Below are 15,772 nucleotides of genomic sequence, written 5' to 3'. Positions count from 1 at the left end.
TGTACTTCATTATATCTCAAGAAATTTTGCATTAACTGTAACCTAGGAAGTACCCATTAGACTCTTTTCCAAGGTCCTACAGACACTGTAGATTATTTGCACTGGTCAATGTTTTTTCTTTGCATAAATAAAATATCTGTTGCAGTTCTTTAGCTTGCTATTTTGAATTTAAATTTGACTTCCTATGAATGGATAATTTGCTGTCACTAGTTTATTTATTTATTTATTAAAGATTTCTGCCTCCTCCCCGCCACCGCCTCCCATTTCCCTCCCCCTCCCCCAGTAAACTCCCCCTCCCTCAGCAGCCCGAAGAGCAGTCAGGGTTCCCTGCCTTGTGGGAAGTCCAAGGATCTCCCACCTCCTTCCAGGTCTAGTAAGGTGTATGTAGATATTGAAGAATAATTGAAAATTCCTTTGGTCAGCAAACCCTACTCCCTTCTAATAAAGATAAATGTGTTACCTAATTGAGTTTTACCTTTTTTTCTTAGACAAACTCATAGATGTCTTGTGTCATTAATGTGTCTTCACCTAGTGACATTTACCTTGCTCCTCTGATACAGGCCACTGGAGAACTTGGTGCTTTTCCAGAGATTCTATAGTTTTGCTCCATTTCACCCTCTATTTTCTAAAAGAAAAATCGATTAAGGGGAAGATTTTTAAAGGGTTATGATTTTTATTTTAAATCCAACCTTTTCCAGTGTTAATTACTTAGACAATCAGTCTTCAGTGAAAAACAAGATTTATTCAGTTGCATAGAGAAAAACCATAATCTCACAGATTTTTTTTCCTCTGTAGTCACACCCTTAATAGTGATGGCCAGCAAGCTATCACATGCACTAAAGTTATATTTAAGTTCTGAAAGATGGGGTTTGTTTGAAAAATAAAGTATTAATGAAAAATGTATCTTCTTAACATTTTATGATATTTAAAAGTTTATTCTAATTTTATAGATTAAATAATTTTTTAGAAATGAAGTGAATGACAACTTGTTAGAACATAGCTTCCATTATTTTATTATCTTAAAATATTTGAAGCATTAAAAATATTCCTTAAATAGCATTTTTTAGTACTTTTTGTATGAAGGTAGAGAAAATGCAGTTTTTGAAGAAAATATTGTTTCAAAGAAATTCTTATTAGGAATTGTTAACTTTTAATTATTTTTCTATAAAGGCTTGTGATAACTGATAAAATATTATGAGAGTTGGATTTCAATCCCAGGTTAAGAGGAAATGGATGAACACTGTGTCTTTTCCCTTTTCCTCCTTTTCCAGAATGAAGGGATTGTCAAGCTTTATAATGAAGGCTGTTGCAAGATCTGTAAGTAGGGGTGTAGTCTGTGCGGAAGTAGAGTAGTTTTCATGACTTATGTGGTTGTTGGGGTCTCTGAACAGTCTGTTCCTAAACTGTATTTGGTAAGGTCTGTCATTTAAATGCTCTTACAATGTATGATTGATAGTCCTGTATTCCAACTTTTTATATATGAATGTAGATGATCCAAGCTATATAAAAGGAGCAAACAGATATTACGCATGTAATTTCTAAGATTAGAGTTTGAAAAAAAATTAATACTGACTATATGTTTAAATAAATATACCAACTTTCCAATCTAATTATATTTGTGTTTTAGATTTGGAAAGCATTTTACATGGGCTTGTAATATTTATTGATTTTTTTTATTTGTAATTCTGTGGAGGTATGAGTATGTTCACATGAATGTGGTTCATGGAGGGGCCAGAGGTGTCAGGTCCCCTGGAACTGGATTTACAGAGAGTTGTGAGCCGTTGATGTGAGTGCTGGGAACTGAACTCCAGTCATCAGCAAGGACTCTTAAGCACTCGATCATCTTTTCATCCCCTTTCTTAGGCTTTTTAATGAACAAATACATTCTCTACTTTTTTTCAGGCAAACGAGAAGAAAGAATATGCCAGAAAGTCATCATTAAATCAATCATAAAGAAACAGGATTGTTTAAGCCAGAGCTCTGTAAGTGGGAAAATAAAGTTGGTTACATAAAGAATATTTGTGTTTTTGGAAATCTGTGGGTCACTGACACATGGCAGACTAATATGCCAAGAAAACAGCAACATATAGTATTCAACTTTGAGAGCATTCCAATACTCTAATATTAAAATATCCGGTTTCTGAAGAATTATAAATTATTCTTAGCATAAATAATCAACAGTTCTCAGTGATAATTGCAATCTAGAGAGATAAATGCAATCTACATATATTAGACTATTTTCTCTGAGTAAAATTACAGAGCTAAAGACAAAAATGTAGTCAGAGTTTTTACTTTACTCCGTTTAGTATGGTCTACTTAATGCTATGCTGTACTTGTACCAGAACGGAACACCTGGGACAATAGGATTATTGGGCTGGGATTAAGTCATTCCACGTTTCTATTCAGTTATTCTTACACGTTTCAGTTTTGAATTATGTAAGCATTGCTATATTCAGGATGGCCACATAAAAATTCTTTGATGTATGTATGAGTCATATTCTTATGTAGTAGTTCCATAATCTTTTAAACATATAAAAGCTTGGGACATGAAATGGTAAAAGAGCTCTTACGGACTCTTTGGAGGAATCAAACAACCACCAATGCTGGACGCATTTGAAGATCTTTTTTCCCCTCGTTTTCTGTCCTCGCAGGTGAGTGTGGCATCTTGTGATGGGAAGTGCCCATCGGCTACCATATATAACATCAACGTGGAAAGCCACCTGAGGTTCTGCAAATGCTGCCGTGAAAACGGAGTGCGGAACATCACCGTGCCTCTGCACTGCTCGGGAAACGGCACAGAAGTCATGTACACGCTCCAGGAACCGGTAGACTGCACGTGCCAGTGGAACTGAGCGCCTACATTGGAAGAACTCTGCACAATCGTGCCGTGCCAGGCAAACATCAGCTCATCGCGCTTGTGCAGCCACATGGCGGAATGCACTATATAACAGTAACGTGTTCCTAACGTTAGTGGAATCGGACAGCCTAACAGTCGGTACAAACTGTGTATAGTCTCCATAGAAAAATACGATTTATAGTTTTATGTTGGAGAATAAAATTACTCCAAGTTTTTTTTTTAGCTGAAATGCTGTTGTATTTATTATTGCAGTTTTGGGCGAATTAAAATATTCTTATAAAGTAGAAGACTGTGTTGCTGAATTCCTTCCATTTCAGTACCTAGTTCTCTCTCTCTCTCTCTTTCTCTCTCTCTCTCTCTCTGTTTTGATTTGTAGTCTGCCACATCTGTCTAAATCTAGGTAGACTTTAATTTCTACTGTGTACTCTGGCCAATGTGATTGGTTATAATTGGCTGATAGATAACCAGAGTTGTGTGCTTAGAAACAGAAGAACCAGGTTGTTAGTTTAGTTAACACTTCACCAAATCTTAGGAATGTTACTGCAGATCTCTCTCAGTTTTCCAGATGTGACCTTACCAAGAACACTTTTGTGACTTCTAAAAACACACGTAGCAACAATGTGGTAAGCTTGTGTTAAATACTAGACTACTTTCTAGGTCTTTTAGGTTCTGGTTTCATGCTCTTTTATTGTAAATGATACAGCAAGGTGACAAAACGTCACATAATCTTCCATTATTAAACAGCACTGGATAGGATTAAAAAGCTTAAATCCAATATCCATTTTGAATGCCACACCTGCAATAATAGTTATTTCAATAATAAGAAACAGGAGAACATAGCATCAGTCACTACATAGAGGAAGACTTGGAGCTATATTTTTTATACCATTAAAATTATTAATTATATTGTTCTTATTTAGCATTTAGTTCTTTTATTTATAACCGGGGACTATTTCTAAATATATCTGCACTCCCTGAAACCCGAGACCTACCTTTGCCATTAAAGCTGCTGCTTTGTCAGTGAAGAGTGATGTAAAATTATCTGAATGTATTCATAACGATAGAAGGCGATGCTCTTCTCTGAAACGACCGTGAATCGTTGACATTTGCAAACAATCTGCTCGGAGATCTTTGCAAACTCCCAAATTCTTTCTGGCATGGAGTATATAATTATTTGAGTTTCTACCTGAGTCAAAAGAGAATGCCTCAGTGTGATTCTGAATGCCAATGAAGTTCAATGTCAATAAACGGACATTAAAGTTTCATTGAAAAGCCAGTGCTTGAGGCTTAATAAGCTAGGTTCGGCTTGAGCTGAGTGACTTGTTTTCAGATATTAATGTTTCCATTTAAAAATTATGCTTCCAAGAAATGCTGTGATTATGAAGTGTTTGGATCCCCAGGCTTGCTAAGAAATGGGTGAGTGTTATCTGGAAAGTTCCAATGTCTACTGTATATGAAAAACGATTTAACTTGTTTGTTTTAATATCAGTGTTTTCTATAGATATAAACATTTCTGTATCTGTGATTATTAGCATAAAGATTGAATTAAATGTTTTTGTTTAAATATATTAAAATTTTACATAAAATGTCATAGATGTCAAGCAGAAGTATGTAATACATGTCATCTACCACTTTCTTTTAAATTCCACTCTCTATTATTAAATAGAGTGAGAAGAAATATTCTTTTTGTATTTATCAACAACAAATAAAATAAACACATGTTGAAGTTCTATGATGTATTTGGTGCTGTTCTAAATAATAAGAACAGAGGCAAAACAAGACAGATATGCTCTTTGCTTCTGTACAACTTAAAGTTTAAAAGGAATTCAGTATTTAACTGGTTACATAGATGAGGAAATCTAGTTGGAGACCTAAAAACTTACAGGAATGTAGTGTTGGCTATCTTTCAAGTCAGCAGAACTGTAAAGATGGACATTTATAAAAATTGATTTTTTTGAGCTATCCGTTTTTCTCTGCTCCTCTCCCCTTCAGCCCTCTTCCATGGTCCCCATGCTCCCAATTTACTCAGGAGATCTTGTCTTTTACTAATTCCCATGTATGTCTCTCTTAGGGTCCTCATTATTATCTTGGGATTGTGATTTGTAGGCTAGGTTTCTCTGCTTTATGTCTAAAAACCACTTATAGTGAGTTTATGTGATAATTGTCTTTCTGGGTCTGGGTAGCCTCACTCAGTATGATGTTTTCTAGCTCCATCCATTTGCCTGCAAATTTAAAGATGTCATTATTTTTTTGGAGATCAGTCCTCTGTCTGATGTGGGGTTGGTGAAGATCTTACCCATTCTCTGGGCTGCCATTTTGTCTTCTTAACTATGTCCTTTGCTTTACAGAAGTTTTTAGTTTCAGGCGGTCACATTTATTAATTGTTTCTCTCAGTGTCTGTGCTACTGGGGTTATATTTAGGAAGTGGTCTCCTGTGCCAATTTGTTCAAGTCTACCTCCCACTTTTTCTTCTATAAAGTTCTGTGTGGCTGGTTTTATGTTGAGGTCTTTGATCCATTTGGACTAGAGTTTTGTTCATGGTGATAGAGATGGGTCTATTTTCATTCTTCTACATGTTGATATGCAGTTATGCCAGCACCATTTGTTAAATATGCTTTCTTTTTTTCCTTCTTTGTCAAAAATCAGGTGTTCGTAGGTGTGTGAGTTAATATCCTGGTCTTCTATTGGGCTCCATTGTCTGTTGTTATGTCAGTACCAGGCTGTGTTCAGTACTGTATCTCTGTAGTAGAGTTTGAAGTCAGGGATTGTGATGCCTCCAGAAGTTCCTTTATTATATCAGAATTGTTTTGGCTATCCTGGGTTCTTTTGTTTTTCCATATGAAGTTGAGTACTGTTCTTTTGAGGTCTGTGAACAATTTTGCTGGGCTTTTGATGGGCATTGCATTGAATCTGTAGATTGATTTTGGTAAGACTACCATTTTTACTATGTTAATTGTACCAACCCAAGAGCATAGGATATCTTTCAATTTTCTGGTGTCTTCTTCAATTACTTTCTTCCAAGATTTAAAGTTCTTGCCATACAGGTCTTCCACTTGTTTTGTTAGATATTTTATGCTATTTGTGGCTATTGTGAAGGGTGATGTTTCTCTGATTTTAAAGATGGACTTTTAATGATGGCCATCAAAACAGTTGAATAGTCACTTAAACAAAAATTATTTGGGCTTATGTATTCACTGACATCAGAATGAACTGAAGATGAATCCATAATTTCTATGTGAAATGAATAGAACTTCTAACAGGAAAATAGGGAAGAGCTTAATTGTCATCTTGTACAGGGGGAAAAATCATTCTACATTTGACTCAATATATTGCAGCCTCCACACAAAAATAAATAACTTCAATAGGAAAATGACATGAGCAAAATCTGCACGAAAATAAGAAATGTCAAAAGAAACTTGAAACAAGAATAGTGATATTTCATAGACAGGGCTAACATTTCTGCATGCAAAGAGCTCTGGAAAAACATAGGATAAAATGACTGACCAAAGAAGAGCAGACCATGTACAGCTTGTTCAAAGAGGAACAAACAGCACTGGTGGAGCTTTAAAATGAATGCTGAAGTACAATCAATTTCCCACCAAGCTGGTAAAATTAGTTAATTATAATTAATTAAATATATATTAATGTATTTAATTATAAGATTAATTATACTTTTAAAAAATGTCTGTGTGAAGTTAAATCTCTCTGATATTATTTCTGATGACTAAAAAGCATAGAAATCTTAAGAAAGTTTTAGCAGTATATATTAATATTAATAAAGTGTTTTGGTTTGATCAGCCTATGAAGGAAATAGATCCTAAACAGTGCATCTGTACAAACACAAACTGGCATTTGCCCAAGGCTATCAATTTTTATCAGAAAACCTTGTAATCAAACAAATGCAAACAGGATAAATTTTGTAAATCTCTGATGTAATGCTATTATGTATAGTGCAAACAGAGTTGTGAGAATCCCTCTGCAGTTGGTGATGAAATCGGTGGGTGGCTGGTGGGAATTTGCTGGGCAGGTAGGGAAAAGATGCAGAATTCAGTTTCCCTCCTGCTGGCTGGTCTATGAAGGAGCTGAGTGAAGTTGCTAGGCTATACCCATTACCACTGATCTAGTGGCAAGAAGAGAGATTCCTGTTAGGAGTTGTTAACCAAGAAACTGTACAAAAGGGTGAGATTGAAGCTAGTGGGGGCAAGAGTCTAAAGAAAGGAAAGCAACAGGACCCAGTTAAGTAAAAAGACCTCTGCCACTTGGAGGTCATATAAAAACAGTAAAGGAAGGAAGCCGGGAAAGAATGGTGAGAGCTTCAAGTAAAGCTTGAAATAGTAATGGGGAAGTCACAGAAATCCAGAGAATGCAAGAGGTTGGAGTAATCTGTTAAAGGCTAATGGGAAAACCAATTTGTAGAAGCAGAGTTCATCATTTATTATTATCATCATCATCATCATCATCATCATCATCATCATCATCATCATCATTATTAAAAACCATGTTGAAGAGGCAGAAGAGTGACTGGCGGGTAGAGAATTCTCAATGTGCCCATTACACCGTTCACACTGCTCACACTTCACGCTTATCTGTCTACACCTGGCGGCACTGGATACTCTTGGACCTTGGTGCTTGCTTTTCTACCTGGCTGCTGAGGAGCTTGGGCAGATACCTCATAGCCCAGGTCTAGTGTGCCCAGTCAACTCTGCTTCCCAGCTACTTGTAGACCCCCCTGGAAGCATAGCTTGTGAATGACCCAGAGCCTGAGGTCATCCTGTCAGATGAACCTGTCAGTGACAGGCATAGAACCAGCAGGTAAACTTGTTTCCTCTATCCGTGCTCCTAAGGTGCAGGGCTTCCATTTGGCGTTTGGATTACTTTCGTGTTTCCTGGAAGGTGTGGAACTCTCTAGCAATGGCTTGTGCTTGGTTTTATGGAGTCTTCCCTTCAGTATATACACATACATTCTGTACCAGTATTTCCAGATTCGCTAGGGAATATAAGATACAATTTTTAGCATATTAAATCAATAAGTTTTTTTGTTTATTTTATTTAGCTATTTCCTATGCCATTTTGAGAAGAATGGGAATCAAATTTTCACGCACTGTTTATCTTATTTTATTTATTTATTTTTTGTTGCTGTTCAGCCTTATATTATGCTTGCCAGCTCTTATAACTTATTTTAACTTGTTTCTCTTCATACACGTCTTGCTTTGGGGCTTTGCACCTTTCTTTCATTCTGTACATCCCTACTGTCACTGCTTCCTCCGTTTCTGACTGGCTGTTGCCTGCCTCTCTCCTCCCTAACCTAGATGCCTCCTTCTGCTTATTCTCTCTGCCCACCAGTCCTGCCTATCTTTCTGCTGCCTAGCTAATGGCGGTCAGCTTTTCTTAGACCAACTGGGTGCTTTAGGCAGGCATAGCAACACATCTTTACATCGTTAAACAAAGGCAGCATAAGCAAATGTAACACATACTTACACAGTTAAAGTAATTTTCCTCAACGTGGACCCCTCCATCCACCTGGGAATTTAGCAATCTGAGTATAGTTCATTTGCAAAGCCTCAGTCCAGATAGCTTTCCCATCTCAGAGCTCGTAATCTGGGTAAGGACATAAACACATGAAAGGTAAGTGTTTCTACTAGAACAGAACGATGTTCTAGAAAACAGAAGTTCAGATGCTGATGCTCTTTCGATTTCAGTGAGTGATGCATCAGGGCTCCATGACAGAGAGAAGAGGAAGCTGAAGAGTGAACGTGATGAGGGGCATTGTAGGTCACGGACGGACGGGCTTCTCAGTAAGTGCTCTGCACAAAGATCATTTGTTTATTTAACTAATATCCTTCTGATTAATCCCCCAAAACTTGTAGAATCTAAAAGAAGACAAGATCAATGTTTTATTTATTTATTTATTTATTTGGAAGTAACTGCAGTGAGCCAAGACTGACCCAGGGAAGAAAGATCAGTGAGCCAAGGCTAACCCAAAGAGGAAAGATGACAAATGTTACCTGGGAAAGATGATGCTGAATTGCCCTTGGGAGTCATTCAGACTGACACATACCCCTCCAGGAGCTATAAATACAGTTTTGAGTCATTGGAGAGAAATGAAATCCTAAGCAGTTTGACTAGAAATCTTGAATATGGCTGAAATCATGAAGATGAATGAGAAAGTCCCGATCAAGTTTGCTTTTAAGCTGCAAGGCTAGAAACTTTCAGAAACTTCAGTGAAGCCGATTAAAAAATGGAAAACAAAAAAACCCTCACAGAAACAAAAATAAACAAAATCGAGGAAGGTTGAAGTCTGGGTGGGTCACTGAGGAAGATGACGAAATCAAAAATGCATGTGCAGGGTCACTTGCCAAGCACGGTAGAAAAGACTAGGGTTCCATACTGTTAGGTCCCACACCCCAAATTGCCCCTGACAATATTGTAGATGACAGACTGGACTCAGCTCAGGCCGGACTCTGACCTGATAAACTTTACTCAGCGTTCCTAGGAAACCTTGTGAAGTAGGTTTCTGTATGCCAGGGAAAGCCATTACTTTCTTATTCGCCCCACCTCCACCCACCTCTGCAAAGGGCGTCTAGTTCTCTATAAACTCCAACAGATCAAAGCCCCACACCGCTTCCCAGGCTGTTCCAGCTCACTTCCCTTCCTCCTTCTGTAACCCCTTATAACTGCCAAGACTTTCTCACTCTTTTTGCTGGAGAGCTAGCCATGACATTTGTAACACCCCTCCCCCCCGGGTGATTTCACTTCGCCTTTGCTAACACATACGAAGTCACTTGTATAGCCTTAACCCCAAGCTAAGGCTGTTTATAGCCACGTGATCTGTTCTGTCTCCTGCCTTTCATGAGATGCCAGGTTCTCGCTTGCGTTGCCCTTCATCGCCTCTGCTTCCCTCGCCTGGTAAATTCTGAGCACAATTCTCCACTGATGTTTGGGGACTGCCTCCCACTCTCCCCCCTCTTCAGTTCCGCGTCTCCATGGAGACATTTCACTCAATCCAACCTCGGGAGACAGCGTGGTGGGCGGGCAAATCACCAGCACAGCAGGGAAGAGGCTGAGTTCTGCGAGCAGGAGGAAGGGCGCTAGGTGGCTCCTGGACTGAGTTTTGTGATTCTGCGGACATCTCCTGCGCAGGGTGGGGGTCTGGGCAGGCAGCAGGGCGTCGAGGTGCCCGCAGGTATCTCTACCCTGCAAGCCCTGCACTTTGAATAGCTAACCCTAGCTGAGGTTTCAGCTCTTTTCCTTCCTGCGTGCCGGGGTGCCTGACCGCCTAGGCCAGGTTAAGCAATTTAGAAAACTGCCCTTGAGAATAGCCAGACTCTTTCTTTCCACAGTTAATCAGAGTTTGCACCACAGGGGTGGCAAAGTCTCTCCACTCTACCTTCCTAATCCTTACCAGCACACGTCTTTCACATTCTAATTTACCTGTACACGTGGGGATGGATACTCAGAACAGAACGTTCAGGTCAGATTGCCAATAAAACGAGCGCTGGGAAAGCTCTATGGTTTTGTGGCAGGGTCTGAATGTTTGAAGGTTGGCGATTTCTTTTCTTTTTCTTTTTCTTTTTTTTTTTGAATTTTCAAGACAGGGTTTCTCCGTAGCTTTTTGGTTCCTGTCCTGGAACTAGCTCTTGTAGACCAGGCGGTGGTGGCGCACGCCTTTAATCCCAGCACTAGCGTGGCGATTTCTTTTTAACTGGCCCGTGTTTTCTCTAAGGCAAACACCTGCTTGATAGGAACCTAGGAGGATTTTGTAGGAAGAATCTTACTTTAGGGTGATCATTTGAATAGATAGAATATATATGTGAAGTACAGTCCCTCCCTCCCTCCCTCCCTCTCTTTTTTCTTTTCCTTCCTTCTTTCTTTCTTTCTTTCTTTCTTTCTTTCTTTCTTTCTTTCTTTCTTTCTTTCTTTCTTTCTTTCTTTCTTTCTTTCTTGATTCCTTTCTTGTTTTGAATTTTGTTTGTTTCCCCCCACCTTTCCTTTTTTTTTTTTTTATCGAGGCCTTGACACAGGGTATTTATTATTCTATAGCTGATAATTCAGGTAAGCATATTTTTTAAGTGTGACCTGAGAGTTGGGTTTCTAAGGCCTGCCTCATGAGCTTTTAGTCAAAAGTGTTTTAAAAGTAAATTGAGTTGAAACTGCCCTTGCATATTTTTCTATTTAAATCTCAGTTTTATTAACAGTATTTGCAATAGTTTTCATAATGATGGTGTCATTTTAAGCTGTGAGGGATTACTTCCAATGCAGTACCCATGCGTGGGCGTTCCAATTGTTCTTCTATTGAGGTTAAATAGTTCTGCACAATGAGATGTAATTTTGTGTAATTGTCTGCTAATTCATTTTATTTCCAACACTTTCTTCATATTCAATTAAAATGATTTCTTGAAGCAAATTATTGTCCTACTTATCGAAAAGTACTGAAGCTTCTAATTTTATTAGATGGTGAGTATTATGTATCACATACTCATTAATGCCTTTATACTCACCTGGATGAGCAATCAATCTAAATTGAAAAGACAGAATATTGAACTAACCTTTCTCTCTCCTCTCTTCCCCCCTCCCTCTCCCCCTCTTCTTACACACACACAGACACCACACACATACAGAGCCAAGTACTTTAGTTTTTGTTGGGACCATTTGGAGTCCTGGCCTCCATCTGCTCTTCCCTGCTAGTGATCTTTATTTTCCTTCTGATTTGAGCTACTGCAGGCTGTGTCAAAGTTGTTTACCAGCTCTGCTTCACGAGCACGTGTTGCCTTGGCTTTGATGATCAGAGGATAAGGTTTTCACCTGTTGGTTCACCTGACTGTTGGGTATATAAGCCTCTATGGTGCTTCTTACTAGTGACTAGAGGTCCGTGTCTCTGTCTCACTGTCGTTGTATGTTTCAATCTCCAGCCCCTTGCCTGAAGTTCGCGAACTGTATAGTAGTGCATAGAACACAGACAGGCATTGTGCGATGCAGTTTTGAAGCTAGAAATACACATCTTTGATTGAGCTGTACACACTTTACTTTCCAAGTGGAAAATCAATTATTCTACTGCTCTGGTTGCACTGTATTAAGATAAGACAGCTCTCAGCGAGGCCCTTTTGACAGTCATTAACAGTCAAGATGCATCTGACTTGAGTCTGTCGCTTTGGAAAATGGGGGATGCATTAAAGGGAAATAATACTATCAGATTCAACACTTAAGAACATTTTCCTTTGTTAGGTGTTGCAGCTATGTGCATATGTAAATAACACCTGTTTCCATTCCTAACAAATATGAGATTGGCCAGCAGGGAAGGGATTTGGGAAAGGGTCTGACAGATGAAGCATTTCAGGGCTGGTTTTTCTATTGTGATAAACACAGGTCTGTCTCGGTGTCTGTTGGGAGTCACTCCAGCAATGCTGTGGTGGCTCAAGTGTTTGAGACTCAAGTTCCTTATATAAAATGACATGGTATTTGCATATAACCCGTGTGTATCCTGACTTTGAACCAGGTCTAGACTATTTAGGATATTCCAGACACTATGAACATTACACAATAGTTATACTTTATTGCCTAAGGAATAAATCAACATTTCCCAAATATTTTTGACCTGAGGTTTGTAGGGGCCACAAATACAGAACCCAGAAGTCTAGAGGGCTGATCTAGTATCAGTCTCTTAAAACTTGAAATCCTTTTTTATTTTTTTTGCAATTAAATGAAAATAAGTCATATTGGATTCTCTAGTTTATCAATCATTTTCATAATGTATAAATCAGCCAAAGAACTAAAATGACTCAAAGTCAACCATTCTGTGCCCAGATGTCACATTGTGTGTCTCATCTGTGGAGCACACACCATTGCTCTCTTAGGTATTGAAAGCAGAATGGTGGTAAACAAAGGCTGGGGAGGTAGGGAAGAGGGAGAGATGGGGAAAGATTGACCAACAGGTACCAAGTTGCAATTAATAGGACTAGTCTAGTGTTCTGCCTCATAGGAAAGTGTCCACAGACAAGGGTTTTGCTCTGCATTCTCAAAAAGGACACAGGATTTCACCCGAGAAGTGATAAGTATTTGAGGCAGACACATTTAACCTGATTATGTAAGGTATACATGTAATGGCATATAGAATACCTCATAGATATATGTAATCCCCACCTCTTTATGGATCAATCCAAATAAATTGAAAGAAAACAATAAGTAGCAAGTTATACCCCTGTACTTTCTGAAGGATAGAGAGTTACTAGCTGGCATATTTTTATGGTAGCTCACAAGTTCTAGTCAACAATGTAAAATATTTCTTTTCTCCTTCATCTTTCTACTGACTATAAGCAATGCCAAAGGACTTTCTTTAGAACTCCTGATTTGTAGGATTGAGGTATCAACCAACAAGAACTGATACATTATCTCCTCCAAACTGGCTGCTGTCTCCAGGCTTTCTTGATGGAGATCACGAAAACCAAAATGAAGCAGTTATTCCAACTTTTTCTAGAAGGTGAAAACTTTTGAAATCAAGAGACCAAGAATACAATTCTTTGCAAGATTGTCTAGTCCTCTGAAATAAGAAGAAAGTGGAAGCCTTTAAAAGTGAAAGAAAAATAAATCTAAAGTTGAGTTTCCTTTAGAAAGAAAAACATCTGTTTCTTCTAATGGAGTTATAATTGCACACTAATTCTGCACAAGTAATTCTAGCAGCTACTTTCAAATGGCTTAATTGGTGACAACTCATTTCCTACTTGATTAATAGAAACATTAACATTTTTATTGGCTTGGGAGATGTATGAGTAAAACACACGGAAAACCAGGAGGTTTGTTCTGTGAAACCTCTAAATATGTTAATGAGGGTAGTTATATGACAATTATATTGCTGAACTGCTCTTTAACATGGCATGTTTCGGTAGAATCATGTTCACAAGGAAAAACAGTTATCATAAAATGACTGGTGTAAGTCATGAAAGATAAACCAGCAACACCGCAACACCCCCAAATCCTTCACCTCTTGTAGACATTTAAAAAAAAAAGAAAAAAATGGAGAGAAAAGTACATTTGTATCTTCACATCTCAGGTCAAAGAATCAAGTAATCATATGGACTGGTCTCAATGATGTGAAGTCTGTAAATGTTAACTATTGTGATAAATAGAACTTTGGTCTATGTTCATCCATCCATCCATTCATTGCTATTTAGTCCTGATTTCATTAATTCAACAATATTTATGATTTAATATACTAGACATAGCTTCTGTATCTATAGAATATTTCTGTCACCCTCCTTGGTAGGCATCAGGGTCTTGGGCTGATTACCTTTTCATTATGGCCTTCCCTTGATCAGTCTAGAATTCACATGGGTGAGATCAACTCATCGATTTCATAACCTACATACAGCCTTATCCATCTCAGTTATTAACTCACCTTCCTCCTATGAGATTCAGACATGCATGTTATATTCTTAATGAGTGGTTAGTCTTTCTCACAGATATTTCAACATTGCCATGTTGAATGTATGATATCCCTCATGTCAAATGTGTTCCACTTTCTGCATTTATCACCTCTTCGACAAATATAATAACTTAATCCAGTGAGGACATTTTTTCTCTTTCATTCTTTTCTCTCCGTACATCTAATGTTAAGATGCTATTTTTTACGATTTCAGTGAAATGGAGCTTGTGCTTGTGTGGGATGTCTCGAAAACTTTCATTCTGGTCTGTGATTTGCCTCATCCCTAGCACAATCACCACAGCCAGTTCATGATCCTTTCTTCATGATCCTTCTACATTTTTCTAGCACTCAGAGGATCACCTCAGTGTAAAAGAGAGAGGAATGCTAAGTTGTCCTGAGAAATCTGTTGTGGTTGTCACAGGCAAGCTTGATTGGTGAGCATGGGTGTGTCAGCATGGGTGGATGAGCCTGGGTGGGCGAGCATGGGTGTGTGAGCATGGGTGTGTCAGCATGGGCGGGTGAGCTTGGGTGAGTGTCCATTTCTGTTTTTAAAATATTGACTGCATATTTAAAAATATCACTTTGTTGAGGCTTATGTTGATTATTCAGTTTATTAATTCTCAGGGTCGAATATGGATTTGACTATCAAATCACAATTATAGACATGGATTCTAAATCCCGAATCCATTTGGTCCACTTGAACTCTTACATTGTTTAATCTCCACTTTTTCCTCCTAGTGCTTCTAGAGAGAGGTTAATATTTCATATTAACCTTGACTGTAAAATAAATTTATCACAAGATTTTCATAAGAGAAACAATTGATATGAATACTACTTCCCTAGTATTAGATCTGAAGAGGAAGTTGCCACCTTTATTCAGAGCTTTAGTTTCTCATGCAGTGTGGTGATCTGACCTCTAGGGGGCAGACTCATCACAGGAGTTTTGGAAAATTCACTTCCAGTCTTTCACATGGAAATTTTTGAGTCTTTGTGTAGATCACAGTTATTAATCTATCGTGTTATTAATATTTATATTTATACCATTTAATAGATAGTGTATTTGTAGACTATAAAACACTACTTTTTAAAAACAATGAATCATGAAGCACATATCCTGAGTGAAGTGGGTATTTGAACATGCTCTATGTAGTTACCTTATTAAGAACAGAATTTCACGATCTAAAATGCATACACTCTACAGTTGAGATAGGAGGAATCAAAACCCTGTCTATGCACGTCCATAGCATACATCCTATATTCACCGGGAATATTTGATATTCTTTGAAAACAACAGAAGCTTCTGCTTAATGTTTATCCAAAGCAAGAGCACACATTCATGTACCAAATACCAGAGAAAACATTTTCCCAACTGGCTACTAGTAGGCAGCAGGTGCTTTCTCTTCCTGGGACTTAGACAAAGCACCCTTCAATTGCCAAAGACTTAGTTGGAACCCTTACATTTTCGGAAGGTGTCTTCTCTCTAACTGCCAGGTGCACTG

General features: G+C 38.2%; 1 protein-coding gene across 4 annotated transcripts in view; it reads left to right on the top strand.

Annotated features, from left to right (window-relative positions):
* Positions 1 to 2,852, top strand: part of Otogl (otogelin like) — a 114,066-nt gene extending 111,214 nt beyond the window's left edge. For all 4 annotated transcript variants that reach the window (XM_057757959.1, XM_057757956.1, XM_057757958.1 and 1 more), the window contains 3 exons: positions 1,272 to 1,317; positions 1,903 to 1,982; positions 2,652 to 2,852. In XM_057757959.1, coding sequence (XP_057613942.1) covers positions 1,272 to 1,317; positions 1,903 to 1,982; positions 2,652 to 2,852 — 327 coding nt within the window. The remainder of the gene's footprint in view (positions 1 to 1,271; positions 1,318 to 1,902; positions 1,983 to 2,651) is intronic.
* Positions 2,853 to 15,772: the final 12,920 nt, after the last annotated feature.

The sequence above is a fragment of the Chionomys nivalis genome, chromosome 25, assembly GCF_950005125.1.
Source record: "Chionomys nivalis chromosome 25, mChiNiv1.1, whole genome shotgun sequence".
In the NCBI taxonomy this organism is placed as follows: domain Eukaryota; kingdom Metazoa; phylum Chordata; class Mammalia; order Rodentia; family Cricetidae; genus Chionomys; species Chionomys nivalis.
Note: the sequence above shows the minus strand (reverse complement) of the source record. Positions and strands in the feature narration are given on the sequence as shown.